The 20052-nt window shown below is 57.9% G+C and overlaps 1 protein-coding gene across 1 annotated transcript; it reads left to right on the forward strand.

Annotated features, from left to right (window-relative positions):
* The first annotated feature begins 7956 nt into the window (after positions 1 to 7956).
* On the forward strand, positions 7957 to 18023 carry AGXT (alanine--glyoxylate aminotransferase). The gene is made up of 11 exons (XM_059703846.1): positions 7957 to 8371; positions 8463 to 8655; positions 9822 to 9886; positions 10426 to 10526; positions 12138 to 12208; positions 12911 to 12995; positions 13666 to 13761; positions 14428 to 14497; positions 15419 to 15514; positions 16062 to 16190; positions 16714 to 18023. The coding sequence occupies exons 1-11, from the start codon at positions 8141 to 8143 to the stop codon at positions 16819 to 16821; spliced, it is 1245 nt and encodes a 414-aa protein (XP_059559829.1). The 5' UTR covers positions 7957 to 8140; the 3' UTR covers positions 16822 to 18023.
* The last annotated feature ends 2029 nt before the right edge of the window (positions 18024 to 20052 follow it).

Genomic DNA, 20052 nt, shown 5'->3' on the forward strand with positions numbered 1-20052 from the left:
GTGGGGCCTCTGGAGACGATGATAGGTCATGAGGGTGAAGCCCTGGTGAATGGGGTTAGGGCAGCCGTGGGCAAACTACGGCCCGCAGGCCGGATCCGGCCCGTTTGAAATGAATAAAACTAAAAAAAAAAAAAAAAAAAAGACCGTACCCTTTTATGTAATGATGTTTACTTTGAATTTATATTAGTTCACACAAACACTCCATCCATGCTTTTGTTCCGGCCCTCCGGTCCAGTTTAAGAACCCATTGTGGCCCTTGAGTCAAAAAGTTTGCCCACCCCTGGGTTAGGGACTCCATAGAGCTCCGTCACACGTTCCACCACAGAGGACACAGGAAGGAGGTGCCCCCTACGGCCCAGGAAGCGGGTCCCTCACCAGTCAGAATCTGCAGGCACCTTCATCTTGGACTTTCAGACTTGAGAACAGAAAAATTTCTGGAGTTTATAAGCCACCTCATTGGTGGTATTCTGTTATAGCAGCCCAAACGGACAAAGACACAAGGAGAGAGAAAACCCCAATGGCTCAGTAACAAAAGCGAGGGTGGGGGTGGCAGGGAGAGGCGGGGTTGATGAACGGCTTGGTGTGTGCATCTGTGTGTGTGTGTGTGTCTGCACATGTGTGCATGTGTGCATGTGATGTGTATGCGTTTGCATCCATCCTTTGGGAGAACTTCTCTTGAACCATGCAGTTTCCTGTGGGTGCTGTAAAACGTATCATAAACGTGGTGGCTTAAAACACAGACATTTATTCTCTGGCGGTTTTGGAGGCCACAGTCCAGCAGTTTCACTGGACCAAAATCCAGGTGTCAGAGCGGCAGGGTCCTTCCAGAGCGCCCAGGGGGAGACCCTGCCCCTCCTCTCCCATCTTCGGGAGCTACAGTCCACCATCTGCAAAGCCAGCAGAGCAGCAGCCCTAAGTCTCTGCTTTCATCATCACATTGTTTTCTGCCTGAGCCTCACAGGGGCACACTGAGTCAGGCTGTGCAGACTCCTGGCCTGGACGGTGTGAGGTGGATGCCATGGGCAGTGGGACCGAGGACCCCCACCTGGAGCAACTGAGTTTGCAAAGGCGTCGGTTTCTATTCCACGAACGTGTGGGCAGGCTCCCTCCTCATTTATCAGACTCAGCGGCTGTGGCCATCCACTGCATGGACATCCCATAGTTAATCCGAACCACATTCTGCACGGTCGTGCATTTGTCTGGCACCTACTGCACACAGTGGCCAGGACCCCCTCCCACGTGAGGCCCTTCGGCGAGACCCGCGGGCTAAGTGCCTGGACGCAGAATATTTGGACTCAGGTCATTCACCTCCACGTGCGTTGGTGTCCGTTTCTACCTGTCTGTTCCCCCCCCCCCCAAATTTGTGTTTCTCTCTGCGCAACGATGTGCTTGTTATTTTCCTAAGGAATCAATTGTCTGGGCCTCTTTGTACAGACAGAACTGAGAGTGAATCCCTGGCTGTGGCCAGGCTGATCTCCGTGGGCAGGAGCGCCCTCGAGGGTCTTCGGTTCTGCTTTGCTCCCAGAAGACGCAGCTCAGGGGATTCATTCCCACGCGGAGGTCAGAAGATGACAGTGCAAAACAGAACTGGCAGCGAAGGTGGCTGAAATTAAATCTTTTCTTAGATCTTGGCAGAAAGAGGCTGACCTTGGAGGAAGGAGCTTGGGGATCAGTGTCTTCCTCGTTTGTTTTCCCAGAGGGCGTGTGAGGAGCCAGGAGGCTCGCCCAAGCCCGGGTGCTGCTGCTGTTTGCTGAGGCTTCACCAGGAACGAGTGTGGGGCTCGGGGTCCTGCAGGCTGACCACCACGAGCATCGCTTCCTGGGGTGACTTCAGGCCCCTCATGATCTGGCCATGAAGATGGGTGAAATAATGGGGGGCATGTGGAGGGGCTCCCAGGGAAAGGCTGAGCAGAGGCAGGGGCTCACCCTGGAATCTGGAGACCAAGGCTCGGTCTGAGCGGCCCTGATGGGGAAGAGTGAGCTCCCCCAGCCTTGTCAGTATGGATGAGACCCCAGGGATCACTTGGTCTCAGCCATACTCCAGAACTAGTGTAGAAATGATAGGAAAGGTTAGGGGGGTGCCCCTGGAGGGGTAAGTTTTCTGAGTTAGCCCAAACACCAGGCCCCTGCCTGGCCCAGGCTCCCTCCTCTGGAGGATCAGGGCCCTGGCCAGCAGGAGTGGAGCTACAAGCCTGCCCACCTCCCAGGAACATCACACCTGGGGCTGAGGCCAGGGGACCCCAACACACCACTGACACCCATCAGCATGTGACACAGCAGCCAGTGTCCGGGTGAAGATGGGCCCAGGGGGTCACTCCAGGCCCCCTTTCACTCCACGCCAGCTTGGCCAGCCTCTCCTTCCCCGTGTTCTTCCCCATGGTAAATGGGGTGCCTTGGGCAGGTCACGCCCTGCTCTGTGCCTCAGTGTCCTTGTCTGTGAAAAGGGGACTAAAAGGACTGCTTTCCTGAGAGGGTGCGAGGACTGGCTGAGTTCAGTTCTGTGAAGTGTCTGTCGAAGACAGGACCGGAGAGGGACGTGCAGAAGGCCCCTCCCCCCCCAGCCCCCCCCCACCCCTGTGCTTTTGGTTTCAGCCCTTCCCAGATGGATCTGGCAGGGGAGGGGCCCCGGGACCTGTAATCCTGGCTGGGCATTGAGGAGCCTCCCCCTGGGTCCCGACGTCTCCCCAGCCTCCTCTGCAGCCCCCTCGGCCATATCTGGAGTCTGGGGAGTTCAGCATCCCCGACAGTGACGCCCTCCCAGAGGGCAGGTGGAGGGGACAGGTCAGCAGGAGACCCTCGACCTCAGACACCCCTCCAGCCACACCAGGTCTGGGGGGGAGGGGGGCAGGGGCAGCACAGAGGAATGTGTAGAGACTCCTGGGGCCCCTGCCAGGGCAGGGCAGGGCAGGGCAGAGGCAAGGGAACAAGGAGGGCTGGGAGGGCCGCCCGGGCTTCCAGCACAGCTGGGTGAAGGTCTGAGCTTGGGACTTGGCAGAGAAACCCGGGGGAGGTCTGCCCTGGGAGGGGAGTCTCCTGACCTAGGATGACCCTTCTCGGAGCACCTTCACCTTTCCCACCCGGGAAGGGACCCTCCTGCCCTGCTCCCTTCGTCCTGTCCCCTCTGCCCAGAGGCTCCTCGGGTGGGGGAGAGTGGGAGAGATTCGGGGAGAGGAGGCTGGCCAGGTGGCAGAGGCCTTGGGCAGCGAAAAGGCCTGCAGACCCAGGGCTCTCCGTGCTGAGGGGGTTTGTATAAATGCGGTGTCTTGGGCCCAACCCAGCTGCCTGAGCCAGAATGTGTTTTCAAAAAGCTTCCTGGGGAGGGTTGGGGGGCAGGAGGGAGCGGGGTAAGAGATCAACCGAAGGACTTGTATGCATGCATATAAGCATAACCAATGGACATAAGACACTGGGGGGTAGGGGAGGCCAGGGGATTGTCAAGGGCGGGGGGGGGGGGGAGGAACACATATGTAATACCCTTTGTAATACTTTAAGCAATTAAAAAAAAAATAGCTTCCTGGGGTGTGTGTCCACTAAAGTCCTATCACCCATGAAAAGAGACCTCGCCCTGGCCGGGTGGCTTTGTTGGTTGGAGCATCATTGATTCTTGGTCAAGGCACAAACCTAAGTTCCTCTCTCTCCCCCTCCCTCTCCCCTCCTCCCTCCCTACCACTCTCTCTCTCTCTAGAAATCAATGGAAAAAGTATCCTCGGTGAGGATTAAAAACTCTGGCAAAATTAGACAAGTGAAAGTGAGGGCCAGGCAGCTGCTGACAGATGTCGGTGCGATAAGGCTGGCAGAGACGGAGCTGAAGGCTCCTCGTGCTCCACAGCGTGTGTCTGGAAAATGTGCCGTTACTCACATTGCAGACATTTTAAAATTGTGATGATCATCTGTCACTGCCTCTGCATGTCTCACAGGCTCGGCCACAAGAGGTCACTGTCGTGTTGCTCACACCAGAGCACAGCCAGCTCCAAGCCTATGGTGCTGGTCGGTGGGTACCCAGCCACGTTCTGGGCGTCCTGCACCCACCTGGACCATCTGCAGAGTTTGCACTCCAACCCTGACTCTGGGTGGGATCGTGTAGCCTGCCACGCCTGCCCCATGGGGACAACCAGCCTGTCCCCTTTGCCTTCCAGAAGCAGCAGAAAGCTGCATGTAAGGGGAGACGGGAAGCTCAGTGTTGCTGTGCCCCATGGCACCAGCATGTAGTCCCCTCACCTTCTCTGTCAAGAGTGGGGCCCGAGCACAGGCTATTGCAGTCCGGTGACCTGGACCCGAGGCCCACCCCCCTTAGAGCCTCCCTGTGCTTGGGAACTTGGCCTCCTGGGGCTCCCTGGCTGCAAGAAATGCAACTTCTCAGACCTGGCTTCATCCTGTGAGTCGGAATCTGGGGATTCTGATGCACTCTAGGCACTGGGGGTCACCCAGGAGGAGGCACCTCCCTTTCCTTGCCAACTCTCGGCTTTCCTGGCGTGATCGCTCCTGCTGTCGGTGGTGAAGTCTGTGGTTCCGAGGGCCGCCAACGGACTTTCCACGCTCCCAACTGTGCCCGGCTCCTGGGGCCTGGCCCACTCTGCACCCCCAGCTGCACCCAGTTACCCTTCCTCCATGTCAGGTCTTGGCTCAGAAAGCCTTCCCACCTGCCTGCTCCCACCCCGGGTGCTCTAGCACTGCCTGTCCACCTTGGGCAGCTGCCTCTCCTGGGCCACATGCGGAGCAGTGAGCTGTGAGTCTTCTCACCACCTTATTCAAAATCATCTCTTCTCACAAATGATGGTGAGCAAAGAAAAGCGTGAATCAATGAAGCCGGAAGAAAGCCTCTGCTGGGATGGGGGAGAAACGAGGCTGCAGCTGGTCGCACGGGGCCAGAAACGTGGCCTCATCATGGAAGAGGGAGTGCTAACGGGAGACCCTCGGCTTCCCGAGTTTTAACAAGTCATTCGTGCATAATCACCCGGGTCCCCAAGACTACCCCCAGGCTTCTGGAAAGACTCGTAGGACTCAGGCTGAGGCTGCAGGCCCCAGGCCAACCCCTCCCCACCTGGGACACAGGGGCTGTCTGTCTGTGAGGGCCTCTGAGGGCCTCCTCCGGCCTAGATGTCACAACGGGCTGGCTTTCGCTGTAGATTTGAAACACAACTCCGTGGAGACACCCAGCAGCATCAGGCAGCTGGCGGAGGGGCCAGAAAGCAGTGTTACCAGCAGAGGAGGTCACAGTCCGCCTAGGGTGCCCCGGGACAGGTGCACACATCTGCCGCCCTTACACCACTTGGGGTGCGGCAGGTTGCAGACCCATAGACTAAAGCAACTGCTTGCGCTTTTCACATCAGTTAGGGAAAACCAGAAGTTAAATTTTTTTTTTAAAAAAAAAAGAAAAGAAGCAAACTCCTTCATAGCACAGTGTGGCAGGCAGCAGCCTGTGGGCTCCGCCACTGCCTGGAGAGCTAAGACTCCTCTGGGTCCCGGGGAGCAGGGCCTGGGAGGTCTGCCGTGGGGAAGGTGAGGCCGAGTGGGCACCCGGTCCCGGTCTAGACCTCATGCCACTCCCGGACCTCCCTCCCAGGGCTGCTGGCCCAGGGCCCTGGCAAGGCAGGGTGGGTGGGCTGGCTGATCCTCACAGAGCTGAGTAGAGTCGCTGCTCCCAGGGTAGGTGCTGCCTCTGGCCTTGGTATTGAGGCTAGAACTTCCCGGTTCACCTGGCCCTTGTCTCCAGGACTCAGGAGGCGGAGGTCTGGTACCTGCCCTGCTGTTCACTGTCCTCAATGGCTCCACAGCTTCCAATCAGCTCTTGGCCTGAGGAAACACCTCTCTTGATTGCAACAGCTCCCCTCCAGGTTACATTAGCAAAGAAGGCCTGTTTTCGAACAAAACATACACACCTCCCTGGTTTCCCCAGGGCCCAGGCTTCCCGGCCTCTCAGGTAGAGTCCTGCCCAAGGGAACAGGCAGTGTGACTAGTGTGACATGTGGCAGAAGGACGGTGAACTTGCTCCAGGAGGTCAGGAGGCTTTGGCTAGAAGTAAGTGACAAAGATTTAGCCAAGGGTCGTAAGGTTTGCAAACTGGAAACCCTCGGAGGCAACACCCAGAGTGTTTTGAGGAGAAAGCGAAGTCTGAGAGTTTGACACGGAAAAGCACATCCTTCAGAAGAAGCGGTCCTGCATTCTTAGCCCCGATTGGTCCAAGATGGTAATTGTCACATGTCTGGGGGGCTGGGCACTGGAACACCATCATTCAAAAGTCGTTCGGGCGGTTAAGCGAAGGCGTGGTGTATGTCCAGGCCTTGCCACAGGACAAGTGGATGTCCATCCAGGTACAGGTACAGGACGGGAAAGTGCAGAAGTGGGAGTTCCCAGAGTCAGAACAGGAATAAGACTCCTCAGGCCCAGCCCACTTGATTTCAATAACTTAGCAGCTTGACTTAGCACGGTGACTCCCTTTTAGTTCTTACTCAGGGGCAGCTGAGGAGCTCTGAGCAGACAGGAAGCTTGGCCAAAGCAGAAGAGGGGTTGAGCAAAGACAGGGACAAGCATTCCAGGCTGAGGGAACAGCACATGCAAAGGCACAGGTGCTTCTGCTAGACTGGAGTGAAGAGGCAATGTGCCTGGGGGAGGGCAGGAGACAGAGGTGTCATGACTAGACTAGCTGGTCCAGGGGGAGGTGATACAGCAACCCAGGTGGGAGGGAGCCTGAGACCAGAGGGAAGGGGCATAGTCCTGTGGGCTGCAGACAAGGAGGCCAGAGCTGAGCTAAGGGAGGTTGGCCCTTGGGGAGGGTGGCGCCTTGCTCCCGGTGTATGCTTCTCTTCTGGCTGGAAGTGCATCAGCTGGAGCAGCCTGACTGGGTTCTGGCCCAGAGGGAACTCTGTAAAGACGGGAGGAGGGAGGAATAGAGAGGGAAGGGGAGCTCACACCAGGCCACCCTGTGGAAGTGAAGGCCAGCATCACACATGCCTGCCCTGGGCCAGCACAGACCACACCTTGGAGGCCCTCCACCTATTTCCTCTATGTTTTTATTGACAGATTACCTCCTGCCCACCCGCAGGGCTGTAAGGTTCTCAGGCTATGACTGACCAGCCAGGCTAAAACTGGTGGGGTCCCCATGCCCCCAGGATGTCACACAAACCCAGTCCCAGCAATGAGTGCTGAATGGAGAGGCTCTGCTGAGCTTGGAAGTAAGTCTCCCACTGCGTCCCAGGGGGTGTGCAGCCTCCTCAGTCACCTGCAGAAGCCCTGAGGCCTCCTGGTTACTATGGCCCAGGGGGTCAGAGCCCTGAGCACAGAACTGCAAGAAGCCTGCCAGTTGCTCAGAGATCACAGGCCCAGCGCCTCCTTCACCAGGTCACAGGCAACACCAGGCCCCCGCTGGCTTCTGGCGACACAAGCAGCTCTGCTGGGTGCCCCCTTGGTGGGCCTGGCTCCTTCTCCTGCAGGGGCCCTGGACTTACATTTATTCTACCTGCCTGTTGACTCAGCAGAGGAGAGGAGGCTCACCCCACCCCCTGCGTGTGCCCTTGGTTACATGTGTAAATGCCAACCCTCAGAGCTGTGGACATGGAGAAGCAGAAGAAATACTTATTTCCAAAAGGCTCAGGAATGACCATGTCCTCAGTGTACACGTGTATGTGCGTGTGTGTGTGTACATGTGTGTGTACACATGTGTCTGAGCCAAATCTGGCCCATGGCTTGTTTGTAAATAAAAGTTTATTGCACATGGCCACAGCTCGGTGGCTGCTCTGCAATCCAACAGCCTGGTCGAGTATTTGCAGCACCGACTAGAAGGCCTGTCAAACCTGAAATATTTGCTCTCCGGTCCTTTAATAAAAACTTTGGGATCCCCTGAGCCCCACATGAGCACTGGGCTGGGGACCACCCCAGATGGCTGGGAGGAGCCTGAGAGAGGGTGCTGGGGGCGGAGGACGCCCAGGCTCTGTTTTCCATTGACTAGTCTCTGAAGGCGCCTCCTCCCTGCCAGGGGTACAACACCCCAGCTGTCAGGCCCTGACAGAAGGCTAAGCATTGACAAAGGGTCAGGTAACCACCACAAGCGGTCAGCGGTCAGCGGGCAGCGGGCAGCGGGCGGAGCTGGAGGGGGAGCCCATCCACAGACCTCACCTCTGACACCGCCTGGGCCAGCCGAGAAATGCTCCGCACTCTGACCTCCGCCAGTGTGGCCCTGGGGCCCCGGGTGGCAGGCTGGGTGCGCACCATGGCCTCTCACCAGCTGCTGGTGACCCCCCCAGGGGCTCTGCTCAAGCCCCTGTCCGTGCCCAGCCGGCTCCTGCTGGGGCCCGGCCCCTCCAACCTGGCTCCACGCGTCCTGGCGGCCGGGGGACTGCAGATGATCGGCCACATGCACAAGGAGATGTACCAGGTGGGCTGTGGGGGCGGGTCAGTCCCTGAGCTGCCTCCTCACTGCAGGAGGGCCGGGAGCTGCGTCTGACCTGCACCCCTACCACCCTCAGATAATGGATGAGATCAAGCAAGGCATCCAGTACGTGTTCCAGACCAGGAACCGCCTCACGCTGGCCATCAGCGGCTCTGGGCACTCTGCCCTGGAGGCTGCCCTGTTCAACCTCCTGGAGCCTGGGGACTCCTTCCTGGTTGGGGTCAACGGCATTTGGGGACAGCGGGCAGCCGAGATCGGGGAGCGCATAGGTAAGGGATGGGGCAGAGGGTGGGGTGTGGCCCCCACTCCACCCTTCCCCATCCTCCTGCCTCTGGCAGGATGCCTAGCAGCCCCCTCACCCCAGGTACCAACCTTGGCCCCTGCCCACCCCCCTCTGTGGCCACTTTCTGGCCAGTCCAGGATGCTTGAGGGTCCCATCTCCCTGGTCTCCCAGAGTTGGGGACAGCTGTTTGTGGAGCACCTGGGTGGCACTGCAGGGAATCCTCTGGTCTCAGCGCCCACAGCTCGCCGGGGTCCCCAGGGTCACCTCTGCTCGGCCTTCGGACAGGGTTTTAGAGGCTGAAGTCCCCCCCGTCAAAAGTCTCAGAAACAAACTCTTTCTGTGAAGCCACAAAGTACGGAGGAACGGACAGCATTTCACTCCCAGAGGAAAATATCTTGGAGACAAAGCTCAGGAGCAGGAGTGAGCCCTGGGTTAATGATTGACGGTGCCTTTGGAAATCCTACTGCATGGTCAGCTCCACACATGGCCGCACTCTGTCCGTTAATAGACAACTTCTGGCAGCTCACGGGTTCCCAAACCCCCACCTGGTCCCCTTTAGAGCACACACCGGTTGGGCAGAGGCCAGGACCTCAGCACCCACAATCCAGTGGCTCTGACTGCCCGCCCCCAGGCTTGGGCTCTCCCCTGAGCCTTGCATGGTCCTGGGGCCGCCTCATCTCCTATGTATGGCTCTGGGGCTCGCTGTGCACGGGGATGCAAGGCTGGGATAGAGGGAGCAGGACTAGGGCCTATGTTCCGGGAGCCCCCTTCCCTCCTCCATCCCTTCCTTCCTTCATTCCTTCCTCTGCTGGGAAGGCACCGTCCACTGGCCTTGCACAAATGCTTGTTGATTTCCCGAGTGAGGAGTGCTGGGGATGCCCAGCCTGGCTGGACTGGGGGATGGCCGCCTGAGGAAGGGACAGCACAGCTGAGCCAGGCACATTATTGCCCTGCGCACCCCAAAACCTCAGCTGACGAAGAGCAGCCTCACTGAGCAAGCCCCACTTTCCTCTGCCATGCAGTGGCTGGGGCTGGGGTGGCAGGTCCCTCTCCTCATGTGGCCTGCTCAGCACAAAGCTGTCCCCAACAGTGGCTCCTGCTCTGTGTGCTGGGGCAGGGGTGGCTCTCTGCTCACTGTGCTCCTGCCCCCAGGAGCCCGCACGCACCAGATGATCAAGGACCCTGGAGGCCACTACACAAAGCAGGAGGTGGAGGAGGTACAACCCTGAGGAAGGGAGGGGGCTGGTCAGCTGGGGCGGGGGGGCGCTTGGGGCTGGGAGGCTGGGGTAGATGGCTGCCCAGCACCAGGTGACCCACAGGTGATACCTGGGAGCAGGTGGGAAGCCTGATAGGTAGGGTTCTGCCTGGCAGGGAAACTGAGTCAGGAGCCCAGCCCTGTGGGCAGGACCAGAGGGGATGGAGGCAAGAGCTGGAGAGCAGAATAGGCCCTGACACCCCAGGCCCTGAGCTGGGGACTCAGCTGACCTCACGAAGGTCCCAATAGACGGGTCAGAGGCTGAGGCCACTCTCCCTGGGTCTCTGGGAGGGAAGTCCCTCTCTTCCTGGAACAAACCTCCTCCCAGAGTTGAGATGCCGGCCCCCACATCAGCACACGTGCAGATGAGGAGGGGGCGCCAACCAGGGGAGGAAGGGAGTGCTTGGGACGTATCCTGCCCCACCTTCTCCAGGAAAAGTCTTGCCGGGGGCACTAGCTGGCACTGGCTCTGCCCAAAGCTATCACCTCTGACCCTCTCAGGGCCTGGCCCAGCACAAGCCGGTGCTGCTGTTCCTGACCCATGGGGAGTCCTCCAGCGGCGTGCTGCAGCCCCTGGATGGCTATGGGGAGCTCTGCCACAGGTGAGCCTGTCCCCTCAGATGAGCCTGTCCCCATAGGTGAGCCTGTCCCCACAGGTGATCCTTCCCCACAGGTGAGCCTGTCCCCACAGATGAGCCTGTCCCCACAGGTGAGCCTGTCCCCACAGATGAGCCTGTCCCCATAGGTGATCCTTCCCCACAGGTGAGCCTGTCCCCATAGGTGAGCCTGTCCCCACAGGTGAGCCTGTCCCCATAGGTGAGCCTGTCCCCACAGGTGAGCCTGTCTCAAGGTCACAGTGCTGTGGGCAGAGCCAAGCCCAGCTCAGACCAGGCTGGGGGCAGGGGGGCGGGGGGGCGTGCTGGCAGGTCCCTCCAGCCAGGTGGTAGCAGGTGAAACTGAAACCCATCCTTCACGGCCCCACCCAGCCTATGTCACATGGTGTGGGATGCAGGCACCTCTCAGGTCCTCCTTGTTCTTTGCTGAGTCTGGGTGGGCTCCTTCTGGCTGAGAGCAGGATTAGGTTCCCCATGGCCAGTGCCCCCATAATGTCCACTGTCCTTCAGTCCCCACTGGGAAGTGCTTATGCTGACCCACCTCACCTGAGATCCCAGTGCCCCAAGGCAGCTCTGCTCTCTACTCCCCTCCTCTGACCTCCCCGATCCCTGCAGGGGCGCACAGGGCCTTCCTGTGACCAGCGGTCCTGCTCTGCAGAGTTGACCACAGGCTGGAAGGAGGAGGCTCGCACCCAGACAGGATCTACGGGTGCGGAGGGGCCGCCGGGCACAGCTCCAGCCCTGACAGCCTGCCCCCGGAGTGCTGTCCAGTGAATCAAGCTCATGAATGTGACCTGGGCCATGATTCCCGAGGGGCACACCTGTCCCTCTGCACCCAGCATGGGACACTCATTTTGCCTTTTTTTTAAGTTGAATTTATTGAGGTGACATTGGTTAATATGATCATACAGGTTTCAGGTGTAGGTTTCTATGTTGCAAGATCTGTATGTTGCACTGTGTGCTCATCCACCCAAAGTTAAATCTTCTCCCCTCACCATATATTAGGACCCTTCATCCCAGCCCCTTCCCTCTGGCACCACCACACTGCTGTTTGTGTCCACAAGTTTCAGTTGTATATCCCACATATGAGTGAAGTCGTATGGTTTTTAGCTTTTTCTGACTGACTTATTTCACTTAGTATGACATTCTCAAGGCCCATCCATGGTGTTGCAAATGGCAGTATTTCATCCCTTCTTATGGCTGAGCAGTATCCCACCGTGTACATGTACCATGTCTTCTCCATCCAGTCCTCTACCGCAGGACACTTGGCTGTTTCCACGTCTTGGCCTTTTTTATAAGAAAACGTGGAGGTGGGGAAGAGGCAACAGTTGGCTCGGGCTGTTTCTGGACTCTGTCCTCCCTGGGCTCTGACCTTACAGTCAGCAGGCTGCTGGCAGCGGGAGGCCCAGGCTCATGCTGTGCGGTTCCTGGACCCCACACACATGCTTGGCGCTGAGCCCTCAGAGGCCTCAGCCACCCCAGGACCACAGGCCGCCTGGGCTGGCCTCACGCACCCCTGTATGGGGTCCCGGGGGCTGGCGGGCGGGCAGGGCAGGGAGCTAAAGTCCCTCCTGCTTCACTCTGCTGCCCCTCCCCCAGGTACCAGTGCCTGCTCCTGGTGGACACTGTGGCATCCCTGGGCGGGGCCCCCATCCACATGGATCAGCAAGGTAAGGGTGTGCCCCCGACACCCCAGCCAGCTAGGCTCCATGAACTGATCAACACCTATTGTTTCTGGGGGGCTGCCAGGCACGGATGTGGGGGCAGGCGGGAGCTTCTCCGGAGTTGATATGGGGGAGACGCCCAGAACCCCTGCAGGAGGGGTGGGAGGAGGTAGGGGACTGCGATGCCTCTGGGCATGGAGGGCGGTTCTTCAGTTTTCATTGGTTACATGCACACTCTCCGATTGGTAGACTTGGGCTTCTCTCCAGTTTCAGGCTCTTAGGAATAAGCTGTGAGAACATTCTCCTTCGGGCCTGTGGGTGCACATTTGAAGCCATTCCTTTGGCCCCACCGTCAGGCCATCATAAGGTGGGCACCGCTCAGATGTGCTCGGCCCTTCATCCTGGAGCCCTGATATTCTTTGCTGCCGCTCAGAACTATAAGGCCTCCTCAGGTGATGGCATTGTAGGCCTTTTGTGACAGATTAGGGGGCCAGTACTCCAAAGTGTGAAAAGGAAACCTCTTTGCCTCCTTTGCACTGTCCCAGCGCACTCACGCACTCTGACACCAGGGCATGGCTCTCCTCATACCAAGTGGACACTCCAAACTGTCAGACTTGCCAGGTCCTGGGCTTCAGGGACACCCGAGCTGGTATGACCCCACCCTGGGTGGGGCATGGCCCCGGGAACACGTGTCCCTCCTCCCCACAGGCATCGACGTCTTGTACTCGGGTTCCCAGAAGGTCCTGAATTCCCCTCCGGGCACCGCCCTCATCTCCTTCAGTGACAAGGCCAAGTGAGTGGCCCCTGGGCCCCCAATCCAGGGCTGGATGTGCAGTGAGTCCAGCTGGCCCCTAGGAGGGAGGGAAGGGTGCCTTGAGTTGTGCTCCCAGATACCCCTAGAATGCTCGTCACCTACCCTAGACAGGTGTCCAGCCCCATGCCAGGCCAGGGTGGTCTGGGGGAGGGGATAGGAGACCGGCCCCAGCAGATTGTCACCAGGTTAATGTTGGTGCCATTTACCAGAACAGAGACTATTCGGGGTGAGATCAGGAATTCTGTGTGGACAGGAAGTCTGAGATGACTGTGGGAGGGTCGAGGAGACAGCGGGGTCTGAGTCCAGAGCTCGGGGAGAGGCCCAGTTTGTGAGGCCAATCTGGAGGTGCCCAGCCTGGGGATGAGGTTGCCTATAGGCCCTCAATTATACCCCGCTTCACAGACTACGCCCCAGGAGAGGTGGGGCCCTGGCCTCAGTTTCCTCTTTGTCATTTTGATGTGTTTGGACTCACCAATGAGGCAGTCCCCGGGCGGCTGGGTCACACCCACGTGGCAGAGGCACAGGCCAAGCCCAAGGGCCAGCAGTGGGCGTGTCCCGGGACCCACCTCTGAGGACCAGGAGGGTCTGGGAGACGGTCCCACAGCGTCAGCCGGACAGGTGGGCACTCAGGCTGGTTCTTCCTCCCCAGAAATAAGATCTACAGCCGGAAGACGAAGCCCTACTCCTTCTACCTGGATATGAAGTGGCTGGCCAACTTCTGGGGCTGTGACGACAAGCCCAGGATGTGAGGCAGGGGTGGGGTGGGCTGGGTGTGCCTGAGGAGTGTGGGGGGTGACCTCTCACTATCCTCAGCCCTTCATCAGTCTTACTTTGTTTCAAGCTCCCCATCAATGCCCCCACCTACACTCCCCCATTTCTCCCTGGCCTGGGGGCTCAGGGCCAGCCGAATGCCCCCCCACCCTTTCCCAGATCCCTGTGCCCCTAAAAGTGTGGCAGCAGGTACTTTGGACCTGGCCACATCTCCCCATTTCTGGGCCTCAGTTTACCCATGTCTCAAAAGAAGGAGGTGAACCCAGGGCTCTCTGTGCAGTGGCTTTGGCCATAACCCAAGGCTCCTTATCACACATGGGGACAGGGACCCTGGGAATTGTGCCCTACCCAGCAGGCCCAGTGGGTGCAGTGTGGTCTCCTTGGGGCCACTGGAGCCCAGGGAGGCCAGCTGGGAGGTGGGAGCCAGCATGGGGCCTCTGTGCCTGTCATCATCCCACTGAGGTGTGGCCAGTGCCCCTCTGAGCTCTGCTCCTGCAGATCCAGCTGCCCTATCAGCTCTGAGTCCCTGATTCCCACACGGGAAGGGAGCTGGCCCAGTTGACACAGACCCTGACCCAACTGTGGCTGCCCGACCCCAGCCCAGTGACACTGGACTAAGCCTACCCATCCCGTCTTCCAGGTACCATCACACAACCCCCGTCATCAGCTTGTTCAGCCTGAGAGAGAGCCTGGCCCTCATCGCAGAAGAGGTGAGGCAGGAGAGAACCAGCTGGGGGCCGAGGGTGGTCGGGGACAGGACCCAGGGCGGGTAGGTGCTGAGTGACACCTCCGTGAGGGCCCAGCCAGCAGGAGGGGTCTGAGGAGAGGCAAGGTGTGCAAAGGGGAGGGGTGGGGCGGCCCGGAGTGAGGCCAGAAGCCAGGTTTGTGAGTGTAAAATTACCCAAGTTCAGCAGCCGGGCACTTTCCTGCAGCCACATCCAGCCCCCAGGCTGGTGTCAGGAGCCAGACAGGGGCAGTGCTGGGATGACTGTTCACACAGGCTGGGCTGGCTCTGCAGGGCACAGACGGACACACAGCTGCAGCTCAGCCCACCTTCACCGCCCTGACCTCCCCCAGAGGCCAGGAAGAGAGTGGGCTGTGGGCGGCCTCTCCTCGAGGCTCAGTGCTACGCTGGTCGCACTTGCCCTCCTGTGTCCACTCATAAAGCCACCGCCCCAGGAGCTGGCATCGAGGAGGCGGAGGTCACCAGCCCCAGACTGATCCCTGTGTCACAGGGGGAGGCTCTGAAGGTGGGCTGGGTGTGAGGGTGTAGGGCAGCAAGAGGGTGGAGCCACATGGAACTCAGGTTGTGGTCAGTGTGCTGGGAAGACAGGGGGCAGTGTGTGACTGAGAAACCCCCTGCCCGCCCCTGGCCAGCCTCCCACCTGCACAAGGTGCTCTCGACTCACCTCCCCAGGGCTCCAGTGCTGGCTGGGCCCCATCCCCCTCACCAGAGGTAGCCCCTGGCACAGAACCATAGCCCCAAACCTGGGGGCTCAAGGAGACTCTCAAGGGGCTCAAAGTCCCGGGCAGGCTTGGAGCTCCCCAGTCTGAAGCTGCCCCTGTGGGTGGGTGGGAGTCTGCTTTCTCCTCCCCACCCACCTGCCTACTGGTGCCCTCTCCCTGAGCAGGGCCTGGAGAACAGCTGGCGACGGCACCGGGATGTCACCGCTTACCTGCACGGGCGCCTTCAAGGGCTGGGCCTGCAGCTCTTCGTGAAGGATCCCGTAAGGAGGGCAGGGGCCAGGGGGTTGGGGGTAGGGGAGGGAGGCTCTGCCCCATGGGGGTCTGCGGAGGGGGGACAGCTCCTGCCCAGTTCCCTCTATATGGACGCAGGTTCCTGTGGTCCTGGGGGTTGGGGACAATCCTGGGGGCCATCACCATCAAGGTCATGGCTCCCCGGCCTCTGAATCTTTAGTTCGATGCCTCAGTCTCCCCCATAGCACCTCCACCTGGACTAGTTATGGGGGATCCCTGACCTGGAAGATTCCCATCGGCCTCCAGAGCCCAACCAGTCATGGGCTTTGACTGGGGGGAAGGTCGGCTGAATGAGCCAGGCACCCCAAGTGTCAGCAGGCAACCGAAGCCCCCCTAACACAGGGTGTGTGTGACCTGCTTGAGGGAACAGCCATATGGAGGCACTTGGGGGTTGAGCAGCAGCCTGTGACCCCCCAGTTTTTCCCCAGCCCCACCTGTCCCTCTGAAGCCCAAGGCAGGGCGGGTGGGGCTGGTCCGGAGCTGTCAGGATGGTGCTGAGCCAGGCCTGTCCTGCAGACGCTCCGGCTGCCCACCGTCACCACGATTGCCGTGCCCGCTGGCTACGACTGGAGAGACATCGTCAAGTACCTCATAGACCACTTCTCCATCGAAATCACGGGCGGCCTGGGGCCCTCCTTGGGGAAGGTGAGGGGGTGGCCATACCTACCACAGAAACTAGGTTCACCCCCACATGGAGCATGACTGTGCCTGGTCCAGGCTGAGGTCGGCAGTCAACCAAGGACCCAGGACAGCAGGGGTGTCCGGAAGGGAACATCTTTCTCCAAACCCCAGGGGTGTGTACAGGGGGGATCTGGGCCCTTCGTCCCCAGCTGGTGAGGTGCAGCACCTCCAATCCCACCCAGAATGCCCTTCCTCCCCTCTGTGGGGCAGAGCAGGCAGGAGGCCCTGTGCCCAGGTCCAGCTGTGCCCACTGAAAGGGTGATTCTGAGTGGCCTTTTCTGACCACCACCCTGGATACCCTTCTCGAGCTCTGTGGGCTCTGCCTGGGTCTGGGAGCTCCCTGTGTGACTGGAGGAAGCTCTGGCTTCCCTGTGCACCCTGGGTGGGAGTCCCCTCGTTGGGAGCCCACCTGGCTCTGTCCAAACCTCAGCCAGGGCCAGGTGGGGTCCTGGGTGGAGGACGACGTCTCGCCGCCCTTGCCCCCCAGGTGCTACGGATCGGCCTCCTGGGCTGCAACGCCACCCGGGAGAACGTGGACCGAGTGATTGAGGCCCTACAGGAGGCCCTGCAGCGCTGCCCCCGGAACAAGCTATGACTTGGGCACCAGGCCCTGCCCTTGGGCCCGGGGGCAGGATAGGCCCCAGCCCCAAGTGGCCCTTCTCCTTCCTAGTAGAACTCCCTGGAAATGGCCCTTTGGGCTCAGGATCCTCAGCTTCTCAGCTCCTCCCAACTGAGCTGCAGTCCCCAGGTCACTGGCCTTCTGAGAATACTCAATAAAGAACAGGTGGCCATCCATCCTCACTGTATGGGCTGGGCTGCGGAAGAGTCTGGCAGGAAGGCACTGCTGCACCTTTGTTGGGGGGAGCTCACAGCAGACCCTCGCTTAGGGCTTCCCTGGGGCTAGAAGATGGGGTGTGCAGGGGCCCCAGATCTCACACCTGCAAAACACATGGTCACACACTGCCTTCAGGGGAGCTCACAGCCGCAGGGTGACCCGTGACCTGAGTTGAGGGTGAAGGCAGAAAGCCTAGAGCACACAGCTGGGACCTGAGCCTGGGAACCTGGCCCGCAGGCCAGCGCAGGCACCGAGTCTGAGGGGCCTCTGCCCGGACCCGCCAGCAGACCCTCCAACGTGCAGCTGAGGGTGGCCTGGAGCCCCGGCCTCCCCACTCCTTGGTTTGGCTCTTGGACCTTCTGTCCACTCACTCTGCCCTCACTTGGACCGAGCCCCCTCAGCCTCTCCCTAATTGGAAGTTTCAGACTAGGCCCACCTCTGACCTACTCTGGAGCAGGGTATGCTCTGGGCAGTCAGAGCCATGCCCACATTACCTGGTCCTCACTGGTCCTCACTGGTCCTCACTGGCTCTGCCCCTGTCACTCACCCAGGGCACTGGGGTAGGGCCCTGAGCAGATCAGAGGCCATCCACCCCCAGTGCTTTGGGCCCAGGAGAGACAGGCACTAGTGGGACACTCACATGACAGCTATGGTCAGCACAGGACCTGTGAGGGCCAGAGGGTCTGAAGTCCAGAAAGCAAAGGTAGGGATGGGTGCATTTCCAGAAGAGGCCGGAAAGCTTGGGGGCCCGAACACACAGGGCCCTGCAGGTCACCTTCACGACGTTGGCCTTTGTCCTGAGGGCAGCCCTGTCTTGGTGGGGCTTCCCCAGAAGCAGACAAGCACCATCCAGTGGCAGGTCCCCTGAGCTCCCCATCCAGTCCGTGCCCCACCTCCCACTGATCTCCATCACCGCCGATCAGTTTTGTGACTGGAGTTCATATAAATGGAACCACACAGTATATTCTCTAGCCCAGCCATGGGCAAACTACGGCCCGCGGGCCGGATCTGGCCCTTTTGAAATGAATAAAACTAAAAAAAAAAAAGACCGTATCCTTTTATGTAATGATGTTTACTTTGAATTTATATTAATTCACACAAACACTCCATCCATGCTTTTGTTCTGGCCCTCCGGTCCAGTTTAAGAACCCATTGTGGCCCTCGAGTCAAAAAGTTTGCCCACCCCTGCTCTAGCCTGTCTGCTTCTTTCCCTTCGCACTTTGTTGCTGTGGGAATGCGGCGAGTCTTTGTTGCTGGGTTACCATCGCATTGCATGGATTTATCAAAATTGGCGCATCACCTGCTGCTGATGGACCCCTGGGTGATTTCCAACTGGGGGCTACTACGAATATGGAGGTAATGACCATTCTTAGACAGGCTTTATGTGGACACCTATTCGTTTCTCTTGGGTAAATACCTAGAGTGGAATCATGGGTCACACGGTAAGGACAGGTTTAACTGTGTAAGGCGCTGCTACCATGTCCTCAGAGGTGGTTGCAACCTTTTACATTCTCACCAGAGTGGAGGAGAGCTCCTGTTGCTCCACACTCTCACCATCTCTTGGCGTTCTTTCCCCCCAGTGCGTGTGAAATTGAATCTGCTTTGATTTTATTATGCATTTCCCTGATGATTGACGTGTTGAGCATCTTTTCATGTGTTTATTGGCCATTCATGTATTTCCTTTTGAGGAGTGTCAGCCCAAGGGTTTTGCTCACATTATTTGATGTTATCTTCTTATTGTCAACTTGTGATAGTTATTCGATAGGCTCTGGATACTGTCAGACACGCTGCTATGAGCATTTTCTCCTAATCTGTGGCTTACCTGCACTCATATCGTGTCTTTCAAAGAGCAGATATGTTAAATGTTGAGGAAGTCCGAGTGTTTTCCTTTATGGTCTGTGCTGCTTGGATGCTGTCCAGGAAACATTTGCCTACTTTGTGATCCTAAAGATATCTTACCATGTTTCTCCTAGAAGCACTGGTGTCAGCTTTGATGTGTAGGTTTATGATCCACGTCATACTAATTTTGAGATGGAGTGGAGGTACAATTTCACCCACCCTGACCAGACTTTCCTTCCCCATCTAATTAATGGGCTTGGCCACTCTGTCAGCTGACCACATGCATGGGTCTGCTCTGGTCTCTCCATTCTGTGTTGTTGTATTTAATTATCCTCACGTTAGCGCCACACTGTCTTAATTACTGCAGCTTCCTAGTATGTCTAAAGTCAGGTGGTTCAAATCCTCCAATTTTGATATTTCAAAATTGTTTCTCCTGTCCGAGAGTCTTTGAATTTCTACGTAAATTCTAGAATTGTCTTATCTAGAGTGTGTCGGAGTTTTGATGGACTGGCACTAAATCTATGTATCAAGATACATACAATGGAAAGCATCAACATATTATAAATTTTTAATTTAAAAATTCTAAAGACCTAAACATTAATTTGGATCGCTTGAGATCGTATGTAGCACTGTTTCTAGCTTTGAGTGTGGAAGTCTCACATAGCCTTTGTTAGATATATTTCTGCATGTGTGATATTTTTACGCTGTTGTTAATGGTATTTTTAAATTTTTATTTCCAGTGGTTTACTTGTAATATATAGAAATACAGTTCATTTTCCTCTATTCACCTTGTATCTCTTGACTTGTTAAATTAACAAGTCTGGTAGTTTCTTTGTGAATTCCTTAAGGTTTTCTATGTGCATAATCAAGTTGCCTATGAACAATGACAGTTTTACTTCTTTTCCAATAGCTATGCCTTTTGCTTATGTTTTCCTGCTTCACTGCAAGGGCCTATAACACGGAGTCGTGGGGGCACGCAGTGGCCTGGGTTCTGTGGTCGGGCCCATCCTCCGTGGGGCCCCATGTACCAGACACTGTGCTTTGAACAGTGAACTATCGTTCTCTGCTGCAGAACCTCAGCTTCCATGCTAGGGTTTTCCAGGGACCCCAGCCCATGAACGTGCTGGACAGCCAATCTGTGCTTTGACCCAC

This window comes from Myotis daubentonii, chromosome 7 (assembly GCF_963259705.1).
Source record: "Myotis daubentonii chromosome 7, mMyoDau2.1, whole genome shotgun sequence".
In the NCBI taxonomy this organism is placed as follows: Eukaryota; Metazoa; Chordata; class Mammalia; order Chiroptera; family Vespertilionidae; genus Myotis; species Myotis daubentonii.

What these genes read in the sequence shown, in the direction of transcription:
- AGXT (XM_059703846.1), top strand. Translation starts at nt 8,141, where the DNA reads ATGCTCCGCACTCTGACCTCCGCCAGTGTGGCCCTGGGGCCCCGGGTG. An exon ending in CATCCACATGGATCAGCAAG is followed by an intron (nt 12,209 to 12,910) that starts GTAAGGGTGTGC and finishes TCCTCCCCACAG; the next exon opens with GCATCGACGTCTTGTACTCG. An exon ending in TCCTTCAGTGACAAGGCCAA is followed by an intron (nt 12,996 to 13,665) that starts GTGAGTGGCCCC and finishes CTTCCTCCCCAG; the next exon opens with AAATAAGATCTACAGCCGGA.